Source organism: Balaenoptera ricei, chromosome 15 (assembly GCF_028023285.1).
Source record: "Balaenoptera ricei isolate mBalRic1 chromosome 15, mBalRic1.hap2, whole genome shotgun sequence".
NCBI classification, from domain to species: Eukaryota; Metazoa; Chordata; class Mammalia; order Artiodactyla; family Balaenopteridae; genus Balaenoptera; species Balaenoptera ricei.
Window position 1 is genome coordinate 74,113,611 of NC_082653.1, and position 15,916 is coordinate 74,129,526.

Here is a 15,916-nt window from a genome sequence, read left to right on the forward strand (position 1 = left end):
TCTGCACTCCCAATGCAGGGGGCAGGGGTTCAATCTCTGGTCAGGGAACTAGATCCTATATGCATGCCGCAACTTAGAGTTCGCATGCCACAACTAAGGAGCCCACGAACTGCAACTAAGGAGCCCACCTGCCACAACTAGGACAGCGCAACCAAATAAATAAGTAAATAAATATTTTTTAAAAAAAGTATTCTCAAACTAGCTATATTTGTATACAATGTGTAATATATTTGAAATGTTCCTCATTGCCTTGGGTTCACACATATAAAGGAGAAACCCTGTCCACTAACATGGTTAGTGCTGTTTTTGTTGTTGTGAATAAATGCAATGGTTTTCAGGTGATTGGGTTTGAAACCTCAGGACATCCTCGTAGATTCTACCTGACTCTTCAGACCATAGGACCTTTTTAGAGCTTTTGCTTGGTAAAATAAGGACCTGGTTCTTAAAGTGCTTTTAAATTACTCTTGAAAGGTCTGCCTCTTAGTCAACTGGTTGTAAAATGTTAGAATCGTGCCATGTCTTGGCTTGAATGGCTTCCTTATCTAACAGGGCCACTCCATTGGAACTGCAGTTTTCTCTTTTTCTCAGAAATGACTTCATTCTTCATTTCTATCATTAGTTTTTGAGAAAAGTTTTTCAGGTCAACTTTTGTGAGCAGAGAACAAATGTATTCTCTCATGATTATTAGCAGATCAGTACATTTCACTCTGTTGTTGGTATTGGTGAAACACCTGTTTTTTCTTCTTTCTGAGGAGAAGACAACTCTATCTGAAAGTCTTCCTCTGGGCAAGGACCACATGTTTTCTGTTCTGAGAAGAAGGTGGGAGAGGACTGAGGCTAAGTTTGTTGTAGTTGATGCATCTGTACATCTCTGCTCTTTGTAATCTGAGGAATTCTAAAAATGCTTTTTGTTTGTTTTAAAGAATTCCACATCCTACGGTGCTCTATCTTTATGAATGAATAGTTTGTATGTCTCTTTATAGACTCCCTAGGTCCCTAGGTGACTGACACTGCTGGATTTCTTCTGCTGACTCTGGTGCATCTCATTACAGGTGCTCAACCTGAAACTGCTCAACCAGGAGGCAGATTTGAATATCATAGTGAAGTCTGTACATGAAGGATTGATGCCTTTAGGGAAAAAAACGAATGTAATAGCCACTTTCAGGAACCTCTGCATCTCAACTCTGCATGAACAAGGCAAGATTCTGAGAGTGGCTGCTCCTGGGAAGCAGAAGTCATTCTCATGGATATCCACTGGCTCCTGACCCTCTCATGAGTTGAGGCACCTTTAATACCTGGGAGTGGCTGTTTCCTGTAAGCCACTGGGAAAAATCAGCCTTCAGGGACTGACAAGGATACTGAAGCTGCTAGTACTGGTGTATCTCCTGACTGTCATGCTAGAAGAGAACAAGGCTTTGGGGACATTACAACTTAAGAACTGCAAAGAGGTGTAGTCATCCTGGTGGAGGACTGAATCCAGGTACTCAAAAAGGAAAGCGAACATTCTGAAAAATAAAAGAGTGAAATCTCATTTCTATATTAGAAGGGTCATCTTAAAGAGAGTAGAGGAGATGTCTGGAGTTTGAGGTTAGGGATGAGTTTATCCCCTTAAAGGGTAAGAATAGGCCCTTAACATATGTTCTCTGCATCACCTCATCTCAGTGGTTCTCATTTCCCACTTAGAATCACTTGGAGACTTCAGAATTTAAAATGCTGTTGCCCAGGATCACCCTAGACCATTAAATCCAAATCTCTGGGAATAGGGGCTAAGCATTGGCATCTTTTTAAAATTCCCCAAATGTGTAGCTAGGGCTGAAAACCAGTGAGCACCTTTGAGCTTCCCTTATGTCACAACAGGTGGAGTTATACTACAGAGGAGAGAAAGTCCTGCATTATGTTCCTCAATGTGATAGAGGAACAAGAATGTCACAGTTAAGTCACCCAGCCTTTAGGCTTATGTCTTAGAGGGCTTCTCTCTAAACCATTTGCCATCCTAATCCAAAACAAAAGGCCCAAGATTTAGGTTCAGCCTTAATGTCATACGTTGACAAGATTCTTCTTTTCTCTTTTTCCCAGTAATGCCTTCTCAGAATGCTGTACTTTCCCTGGAGGGAAACATGGAGAAGGAAATGAATGTTGGATCACAGATACAGCGGTCTCAGGTAAGTTCAGTTTTACTCTCCTCTGAAGTGCTATTATAGTTCTCAGAATGCGGGCACTTTTATTTTTCAATTTTCAGAAGTACTAAGCCCCCAAAATCCAGAGCACTTGAGACTCTTGTGACAGATGCTGATCTCTACGGGATGTTTCCCACTCTCCTTATGTGCCCCTTTATAGCTCTTCTCTCCTTCAGCACTTTTACCAGATCATGGACTCATGTCTGAGCTAGATGTTGTAAAGGTAACACAAGAAGCCATAGACTGTGTTTTAATCACCCTTCCCTTAAATAACTCACTAGAATTCAAACAACACTTGCCACTGTGTCTGCAGACAATGAATGATGCCCAAGTCACTGTGACTGCTTGAAGGCAACAGGACTGTTAATGTACCTGAGAACATCTGTTGACACAAGTTAGTATTTATCAAGAATCTGTTGTATCTCTTCCAAAACCTGTTTAAACCTGTTGTTACAATTTGATTAAGTATGATGTAAATCTCTATGAGGTATAAGTATGATAAGTTGTTTCTATGAAAACTAGTTGAATGCTTTGGAAAGACTCAGTAAATACCAGTCACCTTTTAAAATATTGCTGTCAAATTAGGTGTGAGCAAAACTGTAAAACATTGAAGGAAAATCCTAAAAATCTCAGAGGGTTCTACACCAGTATTATTTCCTAAGAGTCATTTGCTTGTTCTGATTTAATGAAACAGGAAGTGATACATTTTGGATATGGGCCCTCAATCATTAAAATCATTCTCATATCAAAAGACAAGGGAATAAATGTACACTTATGTATTTTAAATTTAAATGTTTAAATCTTTGAGATATTGTTTATGGATCTCCACTTTAACCAGCTGGTACATACCAGATACCAGTCTTGATTGCTTCAGAAAGGAGGACTTCTGTTGTTCCATGTTGTTATGAGATAATCATTATCCACAGGTAGCAAATTCATTGGAGGAGATTTTTTAAAGCCTACATCACACAATTAATATTCAGAAAAGTGTAATGTTGGGTTCTTCTCTGAATGCCAAAGACAACAAATACAGCAGGTGCTCAGAGAGGACAGAAGTCCAATTAAGACTGGAGTGGTGGGGGCTTCCCTGGTGGCTCAGTGGTTAAGAATCCGCCTGCCAGTGCAGGGGACATGGGTTCGAGCCCTGGTCCGGGAAGATCCCACATGCTGCGGAGCAGCTAAGCCCATGTGCCACAACGACTGAGCCTGCGCTGTAGAGCCCACGTGCCACAACTACTGAAGCCCGCACGCCTAGAGCCTGTGCTCCGCAACAAGAGAAGCCACTGCAATGAGAAGCCCACACACCGCAACGAAGAGTAGCCCCCGCTCGCCGCAACTAGAGAAAGCCCGCGCGCAGCAATGAAGACCCAATGCAGCCATAAATAAGTAAATAAATAAATAAGACTGGAGGGGACCAGGACTTCCATGGTGGTCCAGTGGTAAAGAATCCGCCTTCCAATGCAGGGGGCGCAGGTTCAGTCCCTGGTCAGGGAACTAAGATCCCACATGCCGCAGGGCAACTAAGCCCGCGCACCACAATTACTGAGCCCCCAGGCGCCTCAACTAGAGAGCCTGCGTACCGCAAACTACAGAGCCCCCGCGCCCTGGAGCCCATGTGCCACAACTAGAGGGAGAAAACCTGCACGCCACAACTAGAGAGGAGCCTGCACGCTGCAGCTAGAGAGAAGCCCGCGTGCCGCAATGAAGAGCCTACGCACCACAACTAAGACCTGACGCAGCCAAAAAAATTAAAAAAAAGAAAAGAAAGGGAAAAATAAGAATAGAGGGGCGAGGGAAGACTTCATGAGGAAAGGAGAGTTTGAATTTGTGCTGATATGAGGTAGTATTTGGACATTAGAGAAGACAGGAAATAGAACTTGAGCAAGAGCAGGGACCATAAGGAGACCGTCTGCCGAGCTTTAGCATTTATTCGGTATCAGTGCTTTGGGTTGCAAGGAATAGATTCACTCAGTTTACTCTTAATTGTAAGGCTCCCCACAGACAGGGATAGAAAGACATTGAGAACTAAGGTAGCATATCTGCTTCTTGGCATTCTAGCCAGAGGAGTTTGCTTTAATTTTCCAGAACCATTTACTTTGTTCAGAAGAAAGATCATTCATTCATTCAACAAGTATTTTTTGAGCAGTTGCTATGTGCCAGAAATTGTGCTTGGCATCAGAACTACATCAGTGAGCAAAACAGACATGGTCCTAAACCCAAGTTGTTTAGCAGAGACAGACATTCAGCAGATCTACTAAGGAATTGCAAATTGAGATGTTTATTATACATAATAAGAATAAGGCGTTGTGAATATGCATTAGGGAATCAGGGAAGAACTTTCTGGGGAAGCGAAATTTAAGGTGGGATGTGAAGGAGAATATAGGAGTTATAAAAAGTAAGTAGACCATCTCTACAATCTCATAGCAACATCTGTTCACAGGTTGCAACCCAATTGAACTGCTGTATATCTGGGCACCAGGGCACTGGAAAGAATAAGAAATTTGTATCTGCTTATATTTACACAAAGAAACTCTAGAAGAATACATAAAATACTGATAATAGCGATTATCTGTGGGAATGGAGGTGGGGACCAGGTCAATTGTACCAGGAATGTGAGACCTTTTTTGAACCGTATAAATACACCTGTTCAAAAATATTTTAGGGCTTCCCTGGTGGCGCAGGGGTTAAGAATCCGCCTGCCAATGCAGGGGACAGGGGTTTGAGCCCTGGTCCGGGAAGATCCCACATGCCGCAGAGCAGCTAAGCCCATGCGCCACAACTACTGAGCCTGCGCTCTAGAGCCCGCATGCCACAACTACTGAGCCCACGTGCCACAACTACTGAAGTCTGCGCGCCTAGAGCCCGTGCTCCGCAACAAGAGAAGCCACCACAGTGAGAAGCCCACGCACCGCAACGAAGAGTAGTCTCTGTTCGCTGCAACTAGAGAAAGCCCGCGTGCAGCAATGAAGACCCAATGCAGCCATAAATAAATAAATAAAATTTATTAAAAAAAATTTTTTTTAACTATAAACAGTGTACCAGAGAAAACTAAATTGGATATAAGGAAGCTTGATGACAGCTTCTGAGGTCAATAAAAAAGCAGATTTGGAAAAAAAAAAAAAAGTAAGTGGAAAAGAGCATTTTAGGCATGTGCCAAACATCATGTACAAAAACTATGGGTATATTTGAGAAGTCAAAAGAAGGCCACTGTTGTTGGAGTGGACGGAGAGGGGGACTTGGAATAAACTTGGAGAAGTATGCAGGGGCTATGTATACAGGGCTTTATGACCATGATAAGAAGTTCAGTTTTTATTCTAAGTGTAGTGGAAAGCCTTTGAGAGAATTTAAGCAAGGTAGTAACATAATAAGTAACTGAATTCTACTTTAAACATCACCCTGGTGCATGCTAGATAGTAAGTGCATTTGTGAAAGGCAAGAAAGGAAAGGGGAGAGATCCTTTAGGAAGCTACTGCAGTATTCTAGATGATAGAAAGTAATACCTTAAAATTAGAAGATGGAGAAAAATAGGTGGACTTGAGTGCTTTGCTCTGGGAAACAGCAGAGATTAGTGAGAGGGATAAAGACAAAGGAAGAAAAAAGATGACTTCAAAAAATGTAGCCCACGTAGAGAATGTACTTGAGGACACAGGGAGGGGGAAGGGTAAGCTGGGACGAAGTGAGAGAGTGGCATGGACATATACACACTACCAAATGTAAAATAGATAGCTAGTGGGAAGCAGCTGCATAGCACAGGGAGATCAGCTCAGTGCTTTGTGAACACCTAGAGGGGTGGGATAGGGAGGGTGGGAGGGAGACGCAAGAGGGAGGAGATATGGGGATATATGTATGTGTATAGCTGATTCACTTTGTTACAAAGCAGAAAGCAATTATACTCCAATAAAGATGTTAAAAAAAAAAAAGATGTAGCCCAGGAAATAGCAGGGTAATGGTAGATCAGACCATGTCACTCCTGTTCTCAAAACGCATGGCTCCCATTTCACTCAGAGTAAAAGCCAAAGTCCTTATGATGTCCTAAACAGTCCTGCAGAATCCGGACCTGTTACCTCTCTGACTTCATCGTTTACTTCTCCCCCTTGCTCATTCCACTGTAGCTACCCTGGCCTCATTCATCGTCCTTGATCATGCCACACACACTCTTGCCTTTGTACTGTTAACTTTTCAAGTCTTTTCTCCATTGTCACCTCTTCAATGATATCTTTCCTGACCACCTTATATAAAATTGCAACTGCCTCACCTCCACATTCTCAAACCCTCTTCCTCTACTCTTCTTTTATCTTCTAACACACTATGTAATTTACCTAGTTATCATGTTTATCGTCTACTTCCTCTGCTAGAGTTTCATAAAGGAAGAGAATTTTAGTCTCTTGTTCACTAGTATATCTCAAGCACTATAGTTGGCACGTAGGAAGCACTGAATAAATATCTGTTGAACAAATACAAATTTAGCATATAATATAGGTCATATCTCAAACCAGTGGTGAAAAGATGGGTTATTCAATAATTGATGGTATTTCTGTGGAGCCACCTGGAAAAAGGTAAAGTTGAATCCATACCCCATACTTTACATCAGAATAGTCTTCAAACTGATCAAATATTTAAATGTGAAAAATTAAGGCATAGAAGTTACACAAGAATAAAATGGGAGAATTCCTTTATAGCGTTCACTGAGTAAAGACTTTCTAATTACAACTGAGAATCCAGAAGCCATAAAAGAAAAAATGGATGGGTTCAACTCTTTAAAAATACCCAAAAATCTGTATGAGAAAAGAAAACTGTAAGCAAAGTAAAAAGACATGTCAAATTCGGAAAAATATTTTTGCTACTCAAATTGTAGTGGGGTAATCTTTCTAATAATAATAGTAGTCTTTCTAATAATAATAAAACACTCCTCTAAATCAGGTAAGAGATTAGGAGTCCAATTGAAAAAATGTACAAACAACATAAAAAGACAGTTCACAGGAAAGAAAATTCAAGTGCATCTTAAACACAGGAAAAATGTTCATCTGTACTCATAACAAGAGGAAATTTAAATTAAAACTAGAGAAAGCTTGACATTTTATCACCAAGCTTTGTATTTCCTACGGGGTTGATATTTTCCACAAGCTTGATAACGTACTCTCTTGGCAAAACTTTGGGAAAACAGACACTCTCTTACATTGCTAATGTGAGTGTGTGGCAGATTGCATTTCCAGAAAAATGACCAAATATCTGCCATCCAAAATGCTTTCTATACAATGACTTTGACATTCATCCCATCAAGAGACATCGAGGTCAGTGTTCCCTCCATTGAATCTGTGCGAGCTTGTGACCGGTAGAAGTGAAACTATGTGACTTTCAAGGCAGGTCATAAGAGGCAGTAAGACTTCCGCTTCATTCTCTCATGATGCTTGGTCTAAATCCAGCCACCTTGCCACACACACACACAAATCCAAACAGCTCATGGAGAAACCTACATGAAGAGGAACCAAGGCCCACAGACCTGGCTGAGCTCTCAGTGAGAGCCAGTACCAACTTGCCAGCCATGTGAGTGAGCCATCTTGAAAGTAGACTCTCCAAACCACAGTCAAGCCCTCCCAGCTGATGCCATGTAGATCAGAGGCAAGCTGTCCCCACTAAGTTATGCCCAGATTACAGATTTGTGAGCAAAATCAATGATAGTTGCTGTTTTAATCCCCCAAGTTTTGAGGTGGTTTATTATGCGGAGATAGATAAATAACTGGTACAGATTTTGTTACCTGGAAGTGGTGTGCTACCAAAACAAACATAGAACATGTGGCATCGGCTTTGCAGCAGAGCCAGTTGAACAAAGGGCAGAAGATGGAAAGGAAAAGGTTATTAGTAGAATCATAATGGCCTCAAGGAGAGTTAGTGGAGGCCTATGGGACCTTTCACAGGGCTTAAAGGATAATAAGGAAAATCTTACTATGAGCTGGAGGAAAGGGGAAGCTTGAAGAAGGAATTTTGGTCAACACTGTCACCTCCAGTAACAAGGAAAATAGGAAATATACTTAATGGACTCAATGATCTATTTAAGGAGATTTACAGGTAGAAGATTGAAAGTGCCAACTGTCAGCTTCTGGCTGCCTAAAGTAAAATGCTAGAGGAAAAAGAAGATAAAAAAAGAAATATACAGGAACCAGACATGAAAATACGCTCAACATTGCTAATCATCAGTGAAATGCAAATCAAAACCACAATGAGATATCACCTCATACTTGTCAGAATGGCTGTCATCAAAAAGAACACAAATAACAAATTTTTGCGAGGATGTGGAGAAAAGGGAACCCTCATACAATGTTGGTGGGAATGTAAGTTGGTGCAGCCACTGTGGAAAACAGTATGGAGGTCTCTCAAAAAACTAAAAATAGAACTACCACATGACCCGGCAATTCCACTCCTGGGTATATATCCAAAAAAATCTAAAACACTAATTTGAAAAGATACATGCACCCCAGTGATCAGAGTGGCATTTACAATTGCCAAGATGTGGAAGCAACCTCAGTGTCCATCAACAGATGAATGGATAAACATGTGGTATATATATGTACATATATATATATATATATATATATATATATGTATATGTATATATATGTATATATATATACACATGTATATATATATGTATATATATATATACACAACAAAATACTACTCAGTCATAAAAAGGAATGAAAGTACCATTTGCAGCAACATGGATGAACTTGGAGGGCATTATGCTAAATGACATAAGTCAGAGAAAGACAAATACTGTATGATATCACTTACGCGTGAAATCTAAAAAACACAACAAACTAGTAAATAAAACAAAAAAAGCTGACTTGCAGATATAGAGAACAAACTAGTGGGGAGAGGGAAGCAGAGTGGGGCAATACAATTGGTAGGGGATTAAGAGGTACAAGCTATTATGTATAAAATAAGCTACAAGGATATACAACACAGGGAATATAGCCAGTATTTTATAATAACTATAAATGGAGTATAACCTTTAAATTTGTGAATCACTATACTCTATACCTGTAACATATAATATTGTACATAAACAATATTTCAATTTTTAAAAAAGTCTAAAAAATAAATATAAAGGAGCCAGGAATTACTGAGCTTGAAAAGAAAACTATTTGTCATTCACACCTCTCAACATGTGCCCAGCTCAGCTACATTTTAGAATTGCTATGAATTGCTGTGTACTTGAATCGGAGCGTCTCTAGTGGTTATTTCTATGCCTTTCCCACGACTTCGAGTTTGTGAAGGGTAGAGGGTGGGGCCAGATTACTATTTCTTTAGCTCACAGAAGGAAAAATAGGGAGAAAGCTTTCAAGGAACTGTACCTGAGGAACTGCGCTCAAAGATCCTCATCTGCATGTGGACCTGATATAGGTGACAAGATCCTGGACTTCACACTGACGCTCTAACGGGATGAAACATGGGGGTCTTGAGGAAGATGAGTGTATTTTGCATGTGGGAGGGATGTGAATGTTTACATTCAGAGGGTAGACAGTAGCAGATTGTATTTTCTGAAAATGGCACAATTTCTCCCATTCCATAGGCTCCTCATGTACTATGATTTAAATACTCTTTCTATCAAGAGATGTGGGAGTGTGTTCCTTCCCCTTGGATCTGGGCAGGCCTGTGACTGTGGTGGAACTGAAGCTATGTGACTCTTTTTTTTTAAATTTTTATTGGAGTCTAGTTGATTTACAATGTTGTGTTAGTTTCTGCTGTACAGCAAAGTGAATCAGTTATACATATACATATATCACCTCTTTTTTTAGTGAAGCTATGTGACTCTTGAGGCTGGATGATGAAAGCTGGTTCTCTTGGGAGTTTTGCATTTGGGGTCCAGCTACCATGCCGTGAGGAAGCCCAAGCAGCCTGTGGAGAGGCCCGTATGGAGAGAACCTGAGGCCCCTGGTTGAGCTCACAGCTGACAGCCAGCACCAACTTGCCAGCCACATGAATGAGCCTCTTAAAAGTGAATCCTACAGCCCAAAGTTGAGCCGCCCCAGCTGAAACAAAGTGGAACAAAGATGAGCTAGTCTCACTGAGTCCTGCGCATGTTACAGATTCTGTGAGCAAAATAAATGATTGTTGTTGTTTTGAGCCACTAAATTTGGGGGTGGTTTGTTATACAGCAATAGATAATTACAGAACTGATACAACCCCTGTGGAGGTCAGTTTGACAATATATATCAAAATTGCAGATTCATATACTCTTTTGGATTCTAGAGATAGACTTACATGCAATTGCAGAATAATATACATAAAAGATAATTCATTACAGCATGATTTGTAGTAGCAAGAGAGTAGAAAGCAGCTAAAATGTCTGTTAATAGACTAGTTAAATAAATTGTGGAACATTCACAGTGTCCCATCCAGTTATAAAAAAGAATGAGGAAGATATCTATGAATTGATGTGGAGGGATTTCCAGGATAAGCTGTTCAGTGGAAAAATATCAAAGTGCAAAAGAGTATCTGTAAAATGCTACTTTTGTGTAAGAAAGAAGAGGAAATAAAAATATGCACATAGGGACTTCCCTGGTTGCACAGTGGATAAACTCCACACTCCCAATGCAGGGGGCCCAGGTTTGATCCCTGGTCAGGCAACTCGATCCCACATGCATGCTGCAACTAAGAGTTCGTGTGCCACAACTAAGGAGCCCACCTGCTGCAACTAAGACCCGGCGCAAACAAATATTTTTAAAATATGCATATAAATCTATTTGCTTGTTTGAGCAAAAAGAGACATTGGAAGGGTAAACTTGAGTCTAATGAGTTTGGTTACTTGTAGGGCTTATATGGGACTGGGGTGAAAAAGAGGGAGTGGAGTGGGGCGGTATGGGAGGAGGGCTTAAAATTGAATACAAACAGAAACAAGTGAACCAAACTGTACTTCAAATTACTGATATAACCACACTGAAAAGGAGTTAACTTTTGAACCTAAATAGTTATTTATACTATATGTCCTCAGGCTAAAAGCAAAACAGTTCTAAATAGTGAACTCTCATTTGTAGGCTTGTTTTGCACTGAGACATGTGTTAGCAATACTGAAACCACTTTCTTTACCTTCTAGGATTGAGCAAATAAGTAAATTCATTGTGCATAATAGGAGCCAGGTTTCTCATGGTCAGAGAAGGGAATTACAGATATGAAAAGAGAGAAGGATGGAATGAACCTTGCCATGTTGGATTAGAATTAGAGGTGTCAGTGTGGACTCATGGGTTTTAATACATATAACTAAATACAGAATTGGGTATGGAGTTGTGTGTGTATACATACATCATTATGTATATTCCTCTCTTTCCCAGGTGCAACCCCTGAGAGGGCCTAGAAGCAGTAATACTCCAGTAGCATTGGACACATCTAGTGCCCAGATATTGGTGTCCAAGTGCCATTCTCCATTAAAAGTAACCAGACATAGCCACTCAGTATTTGACCAACAGAGCAGAACATGACAGACTGTGACCCTGTAGATCTTCTAGTGGGAAGCAGAGCTGCTCAGTATTTGACCATTAGAAGGAATCAGGGATCCTTTGAGAAATGGCTGAGTCCAGGTTTGGAGCAGGAAAAGCACAACATGAACCTTGAAAGAACATCTTTCTATCCCAAAAAGTAAAGTACTCAAAGAATGATAGGTACATTTCGAAAGAACAAAGAAGCCAGTTTGAAGGGGCTTCTTCTGGCTAAATCTAGGACCATCTGAGCATTTTTAAAATAATGATAGTAAATGATTATAACTTATAGAATAAAATAAGTAAGTAAATCCACCTCATATAAATTAATGAATAAATAGGAAGGGAAACTGCTTCAGCACAGTAGAAAGCCAACTAATAATGTACAAAGAGTGTCGGCATTAGAAAAGCACCATGAAAATTACAGTTGGTTCAGGCAAGAATTATCAGTGAAAGCCAAAACGAGTGGGTGAAAGTTTGAGGCGGAACAAAGTATCTCCCCCACAAGAAACTTAGTAATTACAGGATTCAATAGTAATCTTCCAGGGGAAATTACTGGTAGGTAACCACCTTAACCAAATTATCAAAGTTAACACTGCCAGTAATGGAACTAGTCAACAATGCGTACAATTCACTGAGAAGAACCCAGCATCGCTCCTGGACTATTCCTGCCATAAATGCATAGTGTGAATCTACTCATGATGAGACATTAGACAAGCCCAAATTGAGGTTTATTCTACAAAATAACTAGCCTGTGCTTTCAAAATGTCAGTGTTAGGAAATACAAAGAAGGGCTGGGGAACTGTTGCAGATTAAAGGAGACAAAAGATACAAGACAACCAAAAATCTTGATTTTGGTTATAAAGGACATTATTAGGACATTTAGTGAAATCTGAATAAGTATATAGCTTAGACAACAGCACTGTATCGATGTTAATTTCCTGATTTTGATCATCCTACTGTTGTTACGTAAGAGAATTCCTTGTATTTAGGAAATAAACAAATTTTTTAGGGGTAAAGGGGCATCACCTCTGCAACTTACTCTTTTTTTTAATAGATTTATTTATTTTTATTTATTTATTTTTGGCCGCGTTGGGTCTTCGTTTCTGCTCGCAGGCTTTCTCTAGTTGCAGCGAGTGGGGGCTACTCTTCGTTGCGGTGCGCCAGCTTCTCATTGGGTGGCTTCTCTTGTTGCGGAGCACGGACTTTAGTAGTTGTGGCACGCAGGCTCAGTAGTTGTGGCTCATGGGCTCTAGAGCGCAGGCTCAGTTAGTTGTGGTGCACGGGCTTAGTTGCTCCGCAGCATGTGGGATCTTCCCAGACCAGGGCTCGAACCCGTGTCCCCTGCATTGGCAGGCGGATTCTTAACCACTGCACCACCAGGGAAGTCCCTCTGCAACTTACTCTTAAACAGTCCAGGAAGATTATAGAAAGAAAAAGGGAGAGGATGGGCTTTTTCTTTTACTGATCCCAACATGCATCACGTGCCTTCTACTCTCAACCTATTTGCCCTTGTTGCCTTTTTTTTTTTTTTTCTTTTTAAACACACTGGAATATTCTCTCTCCTCTTTTGTCTAAAGCTTAAAAATCTGTTAAGGAGGTACACATGATCCACCAACTTGATACCTACTTTCACTATTTCAACATATTCTGAATTCTTTCAATTCTGAAATCTTAATAGCATGAATTTTCCATGTAGCTTTTTAATCGTTTAGATGATACGAGAGAGTTTCCTCTGCAGCAGGTTGTAAAAAGCCTAAAAGCAAGCATTATTTCATGCATGTTTTTATACCTGTCCTGAAAGGTGATAGAAGATAGAATTGTTGCTTCCAAAATTTTGACCTGGATTACTCAGAGCCCTGAAGACTTTCAGCACAACTGTTTAGGCATCCTAACCTTTATCTACTGCAGCACCTTTGCCTCTTCCCCTAAGGGCCCCTGTAAAAAAAAGTTTTCTGGCTGAGCAAGGATGTACTTGGTGTTTCAGGAATCACTGACATTCCAGGACGTGGCTGTGGACTTCACCAAAGAGGAGTGGGACCAGCTATACCCTGCTCAGAAGAACCTCTACCGAGACGTGATGCTGGAGAACTATAGGAACCTGGTTGCACTGGGTAAGGATGGCATCCCTGTAAGACTGGAACTCATTCTACATGGGTTTCTTTCCTTTAGTAGTGAAAACCTTCAAAGCTTTTGTGTATATAGTTCAGGCCAGGATGAAAGAATGCTAATCAGGTTTGGAGACAGAGACCTTTGTTTTTTGCTTTCTTCTCAGGTGAAAGGTCCTGATTTTGAGATGGGTAGCTTTAGTTTGCTGCCTCTGAAGCCTCCCCTTTCCAAATCCAGAGCCCCTAAAGATTAAACAGGTTGGAAATGAGTTCTGAGAGAGATTTTTGTTCCCAGTATAAAATTCTAAGATACACATTTTTTCCCATGAATAGGGCATCAACTTTATAAGCCAGAGGTGATCACTCAGTTGGAGCAGGAGGAGCAGTGGATGATGGAAACAGACAGCCCACCAGACACTCATCCAGGTGAGAAGCGAGCATTCGGGTATTTGCAACTCAGTGAAGGAAAATAGTCGCTTTTGAAATACTTAACTGAGTGTGTTACAAACATCTGCCTCTGGGATTTAAAGAGGCATGCTTCTTAAAAATTCAGTTCATATTTGATATTTTTCCAAAGTGGAAATGACTCTCTTACTTTTCTTCTGATTAAACAGATAATATATACTTATTATTTAAAAAACTTACACAACACAAATTTATTTTGAAGGTGTTAGTTTGAATGTCCATAAATACCCTGATGTTGCAAATCTCCACGAAGCATTTTCTTTCTCTTCTTTGTTCATACATCCTCTTGGTATTCTTTAAATCTTTTCCTTCTCCATATCAAAAATCCTCTGCCATTTTTACCCATTTTTCATTCATTTTTTTTTCTTTTTATTATCAAACACGTTAAACTTGTCTAAAACCCATAGCCTCAGTTTTAATTCTCTAGCTCACCTTTGTGATGTGACAAAGGTGTCCTACTGGTGTTACTAAAATTGTTTTCTTGGAGATTACCACTGACTTCCTTCCAGTCAAATCCAGTGACTAAAAAACCACAGTTATTGTCTCCTATGATTGTGTTGCATTTAACTGTGCTGACTTGACTTTCTTGAAAGTCCACTCTGGCTTGTGATACACACCATTGTTGCCTCTTCTGGCCTCTCCCCTGTCTCTCTACCTGCTCCTTTAAATACCCTCCCTCCCTCCTTATTCTTCTAAATCCATATATTCTTATGGACTTGGTGTTCACTCTGTAGTATCGTGCTTTTAAGTGGCCTTTCTATGTTCATTTTCCCATTTCTAGCCTCAGTATTTCACCCACATTCTCTTCCCAAATTTTAGATTATATTTGTGTTTATGAATGTCATGCTATCATCTTTTTTTTTGGCTTCATTGGGTCTTCGTTGCTGCGCACGGGCTTTCTCTGGTTGCAGTGAGCGGGGGCTGCTCTTCGTTGCGGTGCACGGGCTTCTCATTGCGGTGGCTTCTCTTGTTGTGGAGCACGGGCTCTAGGCGCGTGGGCTTCAGTAGTTGAGGCGCACGGGCTCAGTAGTTGTGGCTCGCAGGCTCTAGAGCACAGGCTTCAGTAGTTGTGCATGGGCTTAGTTGCTCCGTGGCATGTGGGATCTTCCCGGACCAGGGCTCGAACCTGTGTCCCCTGCATTGGCAGGCGGATTCTTAACCACTGCGCCACCAGGGAAGCCCCTGTATAATGCTTGATGAGGGTGTTCGTCCTTAGCAGTGACCACCCTCCTCTTAAGGGCAGTTGCAGTCATGTCTACAAACATAGGGGCTTGGGTTAGGTGAGGAGCTGGAGCAGAGACTAGAGTTTGTTTTTCAAAACTGCTTTAAAGTCCAAGATAATCATTGTCTCCATCTGGAGTCTAGACCCTGTCCCCTGGCGTCTTGCCGGGTGGCAACCCTTTGGTTGAAGATCTGATGTGCCTTGAGGGTGTCTACCATGGGGGAGCAGTACTTGTACATTTCATGCACTATCACTCCTCCTGGTATGTTGATCAGGCTGCCCTGTTTCCAGGGATAAATGAAAGTTCTGGAAGATAGGCCTTAGGCAGTGAATGCCCTGAAATCTACTCCTAGGCTGTAGGAGCCTAGAGCACCACACTTACCTGTGGTTCCAGGAGCCAGGTCAGCAGCCTATGGATTTTGATGCTAAGAGAATAGAAAAGACAGTGTTCTGAGCTCCAGCCAATTATTC

At 40.9% G+C, this 15,916-nt stretch overlaps 1 protein-coding gene across 3 annotated transcripts in view; it reads left to right on the top strand.

Annotated features, from left to right (window-relative positions):
- Window positions 1–15,916, top strand: part of LOC132348630 (small ribosomal subunit protein uS17m) — a 42,295-nt gene that overhangs the window by 8,165 nt on the left and 18,214 nt on the right. For 2 of the 3 annotated variants that reach the window (XM_059896349.1, XM_059896351.1), the window contains exons 2-5: window positions 1,053–1,480; window positions 2,077–2,162; window positions 13,638–13,764; window positions 14,092–14,184. In XM_059896349.1, coding sequence (XP_059752332.1) covers window positions 2,079–2,162; window positions 13,638–13,764; window positions 14,092–14,184 — 304 coding nt within the window. In that variant the 5' untranslated portion in view covers window positions 1,053–1,480; window positions 2,077–2,078. Of the gene's footprint in view, window positions 1–1,052; window positions 1,481–2,076; window positions 2,163–9,973; window positions 10,270–13,637; window positions 13,765–14,091; window positions 14,185–15,916 lie in introns of those variants that run through there. The other variant, XM_059896350.1, reaches the window with a different exon arrangement.